This window comes from Lissotriton vulgaris, chromosome 1_1, assembly GCF_964263255.1.
Source record: "Lissotriton vulgaris chromosome 1_1, aLisVul1.2, whole genome shotgun sequence".
NCBI classification, from domain to species: domain Eukaryota; kingdom Metazoa; phylum Chordata; class Amphibia; order Caudata; family Salamandridae; genus Lissotriton; species Lissotriton vulgaris.
The window spans coordinates 390,147,748-390,160,491 of NC_141685.1; the positions used below are offsets into that span (position 1 = coordinate 390,147,748).

At 44.3% G+C, this 12,744-nt stretch overlaps 1 protein-coding gene across 1 annotated transcript in view; it reads left to right on the forward strand.

The window, feature by feature from the left end:
• The window catches only part of LOC147747232 (sterol carrier protein 2-like), a 382,719-nt gene that overhangs the window by 352,791 nt on the left and 17,184 nt on the right, over nt 1–12,744 (forward strand). Inside the window, exon 15 of the mRNA XM_086952451.1 lies at nt 241–320. Within this exon, the coding sequence (XP_086808577.1) occupies nt 241–320 (80 nt within the window). The remainder of the gene's footprint in view (nt 1–240; nt 321–12,744) is intronic.

The following is a 12,744-nucleotide window of genomic DNA, read 5'->3' on the forward strand; positions in this document are numbered from 1 at the left end:
CAATCTGCACATCATGTTTCTGGCTGCCTTTGTGAAATGTTTGTTCCATGCAACATCTTTTAGTATTCACTGGCAGTAATTCCCAAGCTCCCCTGAATTTTTCCGATATGGGCTTTTAGTAAGCCCCAGAAACAGTGCAGTGCATGAAAAGAGCCTTAACTACAGAAATAGGCTGGCTTTTTTAATGTGAAAGTGCCATTCGCAATAATTCCCATTTTTCCATTTTGCGTTTTGTTACAGATAAGAAACCTGATTGCACGATCACTATGGCCGACCCAGATCTGCTAGATTTAATGACTGGCAAGATGAATCCACAGACAGTAAGTGAAGATGAGACACAGCTCAGACAATCGCCAGCTTCTGTATATCTTTGTCTTTGGAGCCTCTCAAATCATTTGTATTCACAGATATTAAATTGAGCTTTTCCATGCCTACGTTAAAATGTGAAACGTTTGTTTTCCTAATGTACTTAAACATCTGTGCTGGCGATCACCCCTCACCATTGATGGCCATTAGACCTACATGTCATCAGTATAGTTCTGTCTTAATTGTCTTTTGTGGTTGGCCACGTGCCATTCCTTACTTGCCAATATGCGTGTATGAATATCTACGTAAGAGCCTTGATATAGGTGGGATATCACCATATTGTGATATCAATAAAATCTTCTCTCTGATGGATACGTCTAACCGCATGTCAGGGCCCGGAGGCGAGGAGTAGGCATTTTCTTTCTTTTATTTCACAGCAGCGAAATAAAAGAATAAAGAAAATGCCTAATCCTCGCCTCTGAGTCCTTAACAGAATTGAAATTTTTGGTTAGGAAAGCTAGGAAATATTTCATGCATCACCTTATGAATATTCTCATAAGCGTCACACTAGTTCCGTACAGTTAAAAGCAGTACTCCTACGGAACAATTATGTAGTGTTTGCAGCGCCACACCAACATTTTCACTCCTGACGTCCCAGTAGAGCTGCATATAAGCGCTACTCGGGCACAGTGCTGTCAGTTCCTTTCTTTCTGTGCCTTCAGACACGGATTCAGAACTCTACTTCTTTTGTGTATAACAAACTTCTTCACAAAATGTTTTCTTTTTATTAGTGTAAGAGATAAATATGTCGCCTCCCCAAATTAAACCTTTTAGGGACTGTTACTAATCCTCCCACCTCTCCCCACCTGAGGTATGTCTGTGGGTTTGGCATCGGGACACAGTTCAAGGGCCTGCGAAAATTTTGCGCATATATAAACCCAAAAGCCATATAGGACCGCAAGACAAAACTGTGTTGCCAAACATTGGACAACTCCACGCTGTGACCGGTCTGAGATGAAAGGAATGTCCTATTCCTACTCCCAAAGTTATTCCCATGGCAGATCCTCGTTTCGTTCAAAGTCTTCTGATAAGTCAATGAAAAAAACACTAGTCCAATCAGGAATAGAACTCCAGAGAGGGTAAAAGCGTTCCGATTCGGTCTTGCTCTAACACTCCAGAAAACCAAATTTTGAATCTAGTTCCAATGCAATCCAAATTTTTGAGTCTGACGTTATCGCACAATATCAAGGCCTTTAGGGAGGCCATGCTGCTCATAATATGCACACTTTCCGATCCCTCTGGCACACTTTCGGGTACCAAGAATACAAAGTGGCCACCAATAGGGGTTCTGCCCTCTGCGTCATGTATGCCTTTTCCACCTGCTTCGGGTTCTTCACCCTCTTCTGTTTAGACTTCGGTTTGGGCATTGGTTCCTATGACATTCACCCAGCGCTGACTGCGTCACTGGTGGACCCATAGTGGTTACCAACTCCAAACCCCTCTTGTCTCAACTGAGGTTTTTTTCCAATTCCACAGCAGTGCAGCAAATAGGCAATTCTACTGACACATTGCCTTTACCACACTGCAGACCTCGTACATTACACCAACACTTTGCATCGGAATCAGACAATTATTCATTAACTGTGATGAAGGGGACAAATTTGTCTCGCAGTATGAGGACAATTTGTATGAGGAACTTCAGGATGCCAGTGGTCTAGGCACCTCTCCATACTCTGCGGTTTTGTCTCCTCCTGGTCCTGTCACCATGGAGAGTGTTTCTTTTGCCATTGTTATGCAAAGGGATCCACAGTACTTGACCTGCAGCTCCCTTCCATGGAAATGAAGCCCATTATCCTTACTGAATATCCCGCAACCTGGCCATGCTCCTGATGAACCTCTCCTGTCATTTAACAAAGCCCTTACATATACTCTTAGGCATTTGGTCAAAACCATGTTCTGGGATGCCATTCGATAGGCAGGTAAATCATTGCACTAGACCAGCGCTGGGCTACCTGACTTCCTAACACAACAACCAATGCCGGAGAGTTTGGTGTAGGCATACATCAGCAGACTAAACTTTGTGTTCGAGGCATATGAGCTGCAGATCTCACACTGTGCATTAGATCGCCACCTGGTGTTGGGCTCGGATGATTGCATGTTGTTGTCGTCTTGGAAGAAGTCTTTGTAGTCACGAGATAGGTGACTCCTCCCTTGGACGATATATCCTAAGATTGTGTTTTTTCCGGCACTGGGTTCGGGTGAAACTTTTTCGCTCCGGTTCAAAATCCACTTTTCAAGTGCTTTGACGCATAAAAATTTTCTTCAAACTTCACCAAACAACTTTCAATATCGATTAACATCGACTCGACTTCATCAGCTCGATTCCGGTCGTCGACGCGGGCCGTTGGGCCTACGTGTGCCGTGAGGCCTACACCTCATCGAAAGGACGCCATTCAAAAGATGCCCGAGTGTGGAGCAAAATTTCCACACAGTGACCATCACGAGGTCTGTAACCTGTGCTTATCGCCAGATCACGACGAATCCAGCTGTACAGCCTGCGCATACTTTCGATCCAAGAAGACCATTCGAGATCGGCGGGCCCGTCGACACGACATGCAGAGATCAGCTCCGGAACCGGTGGATATCGTCGATGAAGAACCATGCATTCCAGAGGAAGATTCAGACGATGATCTCCAGATCGTATCCGAGGCAGACGACTCTGATGACTCCATACCTTCGGGTCAACACGTGAGTACCACTGCCCCTACCCCAGCCCAAACACCAAGATTGAAGGCTACGGTCAACACTCCGCCTCCGGGGCCAGCCGATACCAAAAAAACACTTCGAAAGCCCCGCCATCGAACCCTGCTCTGAAGAAAATAATGAAGCCTTCTGGTAGCTCCACACCGAGCAAACCGCATGTGCCGATACCACCTGCTCCCTCGGCACCGAAACAAAAAAGTCCCGGTTCGGAAAGTCACTCCGAAACCGTTGACTCCGACAAGGCGACCCAAAAACAACGAAGCCTGTTTCCAATACCCCTAAAACAGCTTCCACTCTGAAGCCGATACCCTCAAAGCCTGCTTCCGATGCTTCCAAGTCCACAAAACAGGCTTCGGCTCCGAAGACAATATCTTCAGTGCCAAAATCTACGCCAAAGGACTCAACATCAGCTCCTAAGGCTAAAGACAAGCAACAAACAGGTTCAGAACCGAAGAAATCGGCGCCGAAGGCTGTGCCTCAAGAAGAGGAACTTTTCCAACCAGATCCTTTACAAAAAAGGATCGGCATTGATCCAGAAACAGGACATGTTTCCACTACACCACACAGGACGAGGAAGTCAGATACAGCACCTACACCGCCAGTGCCTGTCGAGAAGAAGGACTCTGCCACATCTCCTATGCACCTTTCTTCTCCTGTATCTCCTTCACCTCCTCCTTCAAACATTTCACCTCAAAATTCTCCTCATTCTCCACCACATACGCCTCCTCAGGATGTTGATGATGAGTATAGCATGGGGGGAGGGAGAGACCAAAATTACCCTTTTCCCTACCCAACAGGTTCACCAGACTGGGAGTATCCAAACTCACAGGATGTACCATATATTCCTGACCGACATACATATCCATCTAAACCTTCTCCACCAGAAGACAATATTGGGTTTGGACACTTAATTAATAGGGCTGTCATCTATCACAATGTCACCATGCATTTAGATGAGGCAGAGGAAGATTTTTTATTAGACACTTTTTTTAACACTCCCAAAAATCTGTGCAAATACGGCCAATGATTAAAGGAGTCATTAAGCATTCACTAGAAGTGTTTAAAGATCCTGTACGAGCTAGAATCATAAACCCAAGGATACAGAAAAAGTACAGAGCGGCTCCTGGGGACCCTGCCTACATTAAAGGACAGGTACCCTTAGACTCCCTAGTATTTATTTATTTATTTATTTACGCAACTTTTATAGCGCAACAAATACCCGAAGGTGTCTCGGCGCTGTGGAGCAACAAGAGTTCATCATCCTACCGTCTTCTCACTGGTTAAACAACCATGTTTTCAGAAGCCTACGGAAGCTAATCAGATTCGGAGCGGCTTTTATGGCAGTTGGCAGAAGGTTCCAAAGTTTTGGAGTGGCCACAAGAAAGCGCCTATCACCCCAGGTAACTGATCTTGTACGTGGCACCGGCAGAAGACTGGTATTGGCCGATCTAAGGTGCCTTCTGGGGGTATAGAGCTGAAAGGCTTCGATCAAGAATCTGGGTCCTGTGCCATGTATGGCCTTATAGGCAATACAGAGGGCCTTAAATTTGACACGGCTCTCAACTCTCAGCCAGTGAAGCTGGCGAATAGCATAGGTGGTAGATTTGCGGCGAGGGATATTAAGAAGAATCCTGGCAGCCGCGTTCTGAATAGATTGCAGCTTCAAGATGACACGCTTCTGAGTGTGGAGGAAGAGAGCGTTCCCGTAGTCTATTTTTGAGAAGACTAAGGTAGAAACCAGAGTCTTCCCAGCTGACGGAGGGAGATAAGGTAGCAGCTTCTTAATCTTTTTCAAGATGTAAAATGAAGATGACACAACCTTATTAACATGGTGGTCAAAGACCAGCTTGTTGTCGAAAGTCACTCCCAGGTTTCTGGCTTTTTCCACTGGGACAGGTGGATGGCCGAGCTTATCTGGCCACCAACCGAAAGACCATTCAGGGGAGAGTTTTCCGAAGGTCATGATCTCGGTCTTGTCCGAGTTAAGCCTGAGGCAGTTCAAGGCCATCCAGGTACTGACCTCGAGCATAGCTTTCTGGAAGTTGGCTGCTACAGTAAGTAGTTTCAAACGCTAGGAAAAGAGCAAATTCCAAAACATCAGGCGTAGCACCACCTCTTGATAAAGAATCATAGATCATAGACGGTTCAGGGAAAAGAATAGATGCCCAAGCTAGGAATACATGGCCTATCGCAAACACAGGCCCTCCTCGCAAGATACGACAGGGCTCACTATGATCAGTTAGAGAAGCTCTTACAACATCTTCCTGACCAATATAAGGCAGAAGCAAATGACCTCATATAAGAGGGTAAGCTTATATCAAATGCCTCCATTAAATGCACACTTGATGTAGCAGACACTGCAACCAGAGCAATAAACACCAGTGTCCTCCTTAGACATCACACGTGGCTACGCATTTCAGGATTTAAGCAAGAAGTGCAAACTACTATCTTAAATCAACCATTCAACCAACAACAATTATTTAGTCCAGAGGTAGACAAAGCACTTGAAAAAATGAAGAAAGACACTGACCCAGTGAAGTCTATGGGAGCTCTGCAGTCCACCCAAGCAAGAGGCTCCTTTCGTCGCTCCTTCTACAGAGGAGTCTCCAAACAAGCTGGAGCAGACCATTCAGCTTCCTTTAAAGCCAATGAACAAACATCCTCCAATGGAGGATACTTTAGAGGAGGCTACAGAGGCAACAACACCAAGGGAAGAGGTTGAGGAAATAACAATAATCGAACCTCTTCCAACACAAAACAGTTACTTCTTCTGCTCCCCCAACAGCATTCCACTCCTGTAGGGGGCAGACTAACACAGTTCCTACCTGTCTGGAATTCCATCACAACAGATAAGTGGGTAAGACAAATTATCCAGTATGGTTACTGCCTAGAGCTTACAGCTGCCCCTCCACATATACCACCCAGACAGCATCCAATGTCCACAGAACATCTGATGCTGCTCCAACAAGAGGTTCTCTCATTGCTGAAAAAAGATGCAATAGAGCTAGTTCCGTTGTAACATCAAGGAACTGGGGTTTACTCACTCTATTCCCTAATACCCAAAAAGGACGGATTATTAAGACAAATTCTAGACCTAAGGCCTCTCAATCTGTATATACACTCAGATCATTTTCACATGATCACTTTACAACAAGTGCTCCCATTGTTGCAACAAGGCGATTTCCTAACCACACTAGACCTCAAGGACGCCTACTTCCACATTCCCATACATCCTTCTCACAGGAAGTATCTCAGATTTGTACTAGAAGGACAACACTATCAGTTCAAAGTCCTTCCATTCGGGGTCACAACTGCACCATAAGTGTTTACAAAGTGCCTAGCAGTCGTAGCACCACATCTCAAAAGACAACATATCCATGTCTTCCCATACTTTGAATGACTTGACTTTTATGAGCCAATCGTCTATCAGTGTATCCAAAACACATCTCAAACAATTCAAACACTGCACAACTTGGGGTTTACAATCAACTACACCAAGTCGCATCTCCAGCCCTCTCATGTACATCAATACCTAGGGGCTACAACAAACACCTCCACAGCTCTGGCTTATCCCAGTCTAGCCAGGATACAAAGCATTCAATCCTTAGTCACAAAGTTTCAAAACCAACACTCTCTCCCAGCCAGAGTGTTCATGCAACTAATAGGCATGATGGCATCTTGCATTTTTATTGTACCATATCAAGACTACAAATGCGCCCATTGCAGGAATATCTAGCACATCAGTGGAATCAGGCTCAAGGACAACTTACATACCTGGTGTTGGTGGACAGCCGCACACATCGCTCTCTGCAGTGTTGGAACATCAAAAACTTGTCCAGAGGACGGCCGTTCCTCGAACCTGTGCCACAGATAGTACTGACAACAGACGCATCCCTCACAGGATGGGGAGTCCATCTGCTCCACCATACAATTCAGGGAAAATGTACCGCTCAACAAAAGGTGCTTCACATCAATCACCTAGAGCTGCTAGCAATATTCCTAGCACTAAAATCCTTCCAAGTACATGTACAGAACAAAGCTGTCTTGATCCGGACGGACAATATGACAGCTGTGTACTATATTCAAAAACAAGGAGGCACACATTCCCTACAACTGTCCCAGCTCGCACAAAACATTTGGAGATGGGCCATTCCACAAAAGATATATCTGCTTGCAGAACACCTTCCAGGAGTTCACAATCAGATAGCAGATCTGTTAAGTCAACAGGCGCAACAGATTCATGAATGGCAACTACATCTGCAAGATCTTCTACCATTCTTTCACAAGTGGGGTCATCCAGACATAGATCTGTTTGCCACACACAAAAACACAAAATGCCCAACCTTCGCCACCAGGTTTCCACACCCGCTGTCCAAGGGCAATGCGATATGGATGAACTGGTCAGGCAGATTTGCCTACGCTTTTCCGCCAATCCCGCTAATACCACTAGTAGTACGCAAGCTGAGACAACAATCTCTCAAATCGATCCTGGTAGCTCCCACATGGGCACGCCAACCATGGTTCACCACACTACTAGAATTCTCTCTAGTTCCACACCAAAGACTGTCTGATCCCATCCATGCTAACGCAGAACCATGGAGACATCAGACATCCAGATCCAAGTCCACTGAATCTGGCGATATGGCTCCTGAAGTCTTAGAGTTTGGTTACCTTAACCTACCTCCAGACTGTATAAATATCATTAAAGAAGCCAGAAGACCTACTACTAGAGCTTGCCATGCTGCAAAATGGAATAGATTTGCCATTTACTGCACTAATAATCAAATTGATCCTCTAGATGCTTCTATCCACAATATCATCTGTTACCTTCTCCATTTACAAAGATGTCATCTAGCATATTCATCTATACGTTTACATCTGGCAGCCATTGCAGCATATCTACAAAATAGACAACATATGTCGTTATTTAGAGTTCCTGCAATCAAAGCTTTCATGGAAGGATTCAAACAAATCAGTCCTCCTAGGCTACCACCCTCTCCGGTGAGGAACCTAAACATTGTTCTTACCAGGCTCATGGGGCCCCCCTTTGAACCTTTACATAAGTGTGAACTGCAATTCCTTACATAGAAAACAGCTTTCCTTATTGCTATTACCTCTCTTAGGAGAGTTAGTGAGATTCAAGCTTTCACTATACAAGAACCATTTTTACAATTACGCCGTAACAAAGTGGTTCTACAAACTAATCCTAAATTCCTTCCTAAAGTAATTACTCCTTTTCATCTAAATCAATCAGTAGAGTTACCAGTGTTTTTTCAAAACCCAGACTCTGTAGCAGAAAGAGCTCTACATACACTAGATGTAAAAAGAGATCTTCTCTATTACAATGATAGGACCAAATATTTTCGTAAAACAAAGCAACTGTTTGTAGCTTTCTTTCCACCACATAAAGGCAACCCCATCTCTAAAGCTGGAATTGCAAGGTGGATTGTAAAATGTATACAAATATGCTATCACAAAGCAAAACGTACATTAACAGTTCCTCCTAGAGCGCACTCCATACGCAAACTAGGAGCCTCCATGGCTTTCTTAGGGAACATTCCCCTAGAAGACATCTGCAAGGCAGCAACATGGTCTACAACACACACCTTCACTAAACACTACTGTGTTGATGTGCAGGCCAAGCAGCAAGCTGCAGTAGGCGAAGCTGTCCTCAAAACTCTCTTTCAAACTACTGCAACAGATACAGGTGACCACCGCTAGGGGAGACACTGCTGTACAATAGATGCACAGTGTGAGATCTGCAGCTCATATGCCTCGAACGGAAAATAATACTTACCAGTATGCATCTGTTCTTGGCATGTAGAGCTGCAGAGTCTCACACGCCCTCCCGCCTCCCCGGGGCCTGTATCTGTTCCATTTCTATCATAATTAGATACACACACATGGACATCCCTTTTTCTATTTCTACTAACTCCATCATGGCGAAAAACAATCTAAGGATGGAGTCGATGCCCATGCGCACTATCATCCAAGGGAGGAGTCCCCTATCTCGTGACTACAAAGACTTCTTCCAAGACGACAAAAACATGCAATCATCCGAGCCCAACACCAGGTGGCGATCTAATGCACAGTGTGAGACTCTGCAGCTCTACATGCCAAGAACAGATGCATACTGGTAAGTAGCATTTTCCTTTCCCTACAACCCCTCTTGATTGCAAATCTAAATGCATGGAGAACTTTGACAAGCTTATGTTCGCTCCTCTGCCAGCCTTACTCCTATGTTCTGTCTGTGCCGACTGTCTCCTGGGACACTACACCCATGCTTTGTGAGATATGGTCACCCAAATCCTGCCAGCAGCTCCAGATGTCCTTCAAGCATCTTTAGTCCAAACCATCCGGGATGATCAGGATGCAGCACAATTCATTATTCAGTCCAGCCTGGACACCTGCAATCAGCATGGGTGTGGGAATTTGATTTACATACCAACCTAAGAGTAGGCAGGGGTCAAAAAAATGTGTGTGCGCCTCGTCCGATGATGTTGTGTGCTATAATCAAATGAAATAGCAAAATCTGTCAAAGGGTCTCTCCAAATGCTCAAAGAGAATCCCATCAGACTTCCACCCTGTACCGCCCTACATCATTTGGGAACCTTCAAAGTGCACATGGGAAATCGAGTACCCAGTGCAAGATTTGGCCAGACTCAACCAAATCCGTCACATCAATCTCAAGCAGTCTATGATGTAATCAATATTCGGTACCAGGAGGTTGTTGAAAAGCAGTGCTAAATAATGTAAACCAAAAGTGTGTAAAGTGCTGTGGCTAAAATTGAGTAAAAGGAGGAAAATATGTTTAATGGACACCTCCCTTTTCTCAATATTAAAAACAGTGCAACTGGTAGCTTTAGCAAATAACTACACAGATGAAAAAAGTGGTCGACATGTTTCTGCAGACTTTCAATGGGCCCATAGGTCACCTTGCTGCTTCATCAGGACCTATTTTTGCTACTGCTATGTGTAGTAATGTGAATCAAATTAGAAAATAAAGTGACAAATAAAGTAAATATCACCTGAAAGTTCTCCTGTGTTCAAATTGTCGGAGTACACCAAATGGACAAACATACACACACACAAAGATGAGAGAGAAATGTACATATCATTAGTGACAATGTCATTTCAAAAATCAGCTGCTGAATTATCATGTCCAGTCAGGTAAATGTACTGCAAAACATCATGTCACCTCAAGTAGGTGTACCTTGAGAGCTAGACCTTCAATGTGTCTAATGATCATATGTACGGAGAACATATAACTCACACTCACCCAATTTGTAGGAGAATGTCGCCCCCCTTCACCTGGCCACAGCTCAGGTAACACGGAGCACCGCTCTGTTCAAGCCAAACAAATGAAAAAGATCAGAGGAAGCACCTCGCTGCTGCACAACAAAATTTCGCGCCTTCCCTAGACCAAACATGTGTGAATAGAACCTTCATTTCTTATTATAAACGTAGTAGTCATTGACCAATCAAGTCACCCTTGGCATCCTAGGTGAATTGAGGCACAACGTCTATACAAGTAGTCATCATATTCTCAATAATACTTATAGAGCAGTGACTACTCACAAATCTCGTCATGGATGAGTTTCTATGACCTGCATCATGTAGTGCATAACCTATTGTGATCAAAATATATGCGCTCTCATAGTAGTTTGCTTTGTCAACTACTTATTAAATGCAGAAAGTACGGTGAAAAAGCCCATGACTCACGCTTAATATATACCGCACCACTCCTTAAGTAAAGCGAGACCGAACCATCCACCGGCCGATTGCTGTTGAAAGCTATTCTACGCCGTTTGTCTATTTGGAACCCAAAAATGAAGCAGCTATCCCTCGCGCCGTCTCTAAGCATGTAAAAAAGTGCTTGCTATCGTTTAGACACGAGTGACCTCAGCTGTTTTGCCACGCTCGCAGTTTCTAAATCTCCCTTCCAACATCTATCGCAGGCTTTCTGATCTCTCTGCTAGTTCAATTGTCAACCAGCGGCGCCTGCCTGCCTACTTGTCCGTCGGTACTCCAGACGTCCTTCTGGGCTGTCTGTGGGAGGTACCGGACGGACAGGAGGAGGTCTATTAGGCAGAATCCCTGGTTGGCTGTCGCTGTGATGTCATATCAGCGCGCCCCCCCGAGGCTGTAGGGAAACGTAGTGCGTTGGCGTATTAGCGCTGATTTCACATGGCATATGTAGATTGTGGATGTGTTAAAAATCACTCATCCTAATGTCTTGTGACTCCGCTTGAGCCTTCAAGTGATTCAGTCTTATATCACTTATTCCTTATTACTCGTTGTTTGAGATGAATGCTCTGACCGCTATTCTCAGCGCTACAGGACTACAGATTATACTACAGAACCCCTGGGAATCTAGGGAAATGGTTCGGTCTCGCTTTACTTAAGGAGTGGTGCGGTATATATTAAGCGTGAGTCATGGGCTTTTTCACCGTACTTTCCGCATTTAATAAGTAGTTGACAAAGCAAACTACTATGAGAGCGCATATATTTTGATCACAATAGGTTATGCGCTACATGATGCAGGTCATAGAAACTCATCCATGACGAGATTTGTGAGTAGACACTGCTCTATAAGTATTCTTGAGAATATGATGACTACTTGTTGTGCCTCAATTCACCTAGGATGCCAAGGGTGACTTGATTGGTCAATGACTACTACGTTTATAATAAGAAATGAAGGTTCTATTCACACATGTTTGGTCTAGTAAAGGCGCAAAGTTTTGTTGTGCAGCAGCGAGGTGCTTCCTCTGATCTTTTTCATTTGTTTGGCTTGAACAGAGCGGTGCTCCGTGTTACCTGGGCTGTGGCCAGGTGAGGGGGGGGGGGCGACATTCTCCTACAAATTGGGTGAGTGTGAGTTATATGTTCTCCGTACATATGATCATTAGACACATTGAAGGTCTAGCTCTCAAGGTACACCTACTTGAGGTGACATGATGTTTTGCAGTACATTTACCTGACTGGACATGATAATTCAGCAGCTGATTTTTGAAATGACATTGTCACTAATGATATGTACATTTCTCTCTCATCTTTGTGTGTGTGTATGTTTGTCCATTTGGTGTACTCCGACAATTTGAACACAGGAGAACTTTCAGGTGATATTTACTTTATTTGTCTCTTTATTTTCTAATTTGATTCACATTACTACACATAGCAGTAGCAAAAATAGGTCCTGATGAAGCAGCAAGGTGACCTACGGGCCCATTGAAAGTCTGCAGAAACATGTCGACCACTTTTTTCATCTGTGTAGTTATTTGCTAAAGCTACCATTTGCACTGTTTTTAATATTGAGAAAAGGGAGGTGTCCATTAAACATATTTTCCTCCTTTTACCCAATTTTAGCCACAGCACTTTACACACTTTTGGATACATTATTTAGCACTGCTTTTCAACAACCTCCTGATACCGAATATTGATTACATCATAGACTGCTTGGGATTGATGTGACGGATTTGGTTGAGTCTGGCCAAATATTGCACTGGGTAGTCGATTTCCCATGTGCACTTTGAAGGTTCCCAAATGATGTAGGGCGGTACAGGGTGGAAGTCTGATGGGATTCTCTTTGAGCATTTGGAGAGACCCTTTGACAGATTTTGCTATTTCATTTGCATATAGCACACACCATCATCGGACGAGGCGCACACACATTTT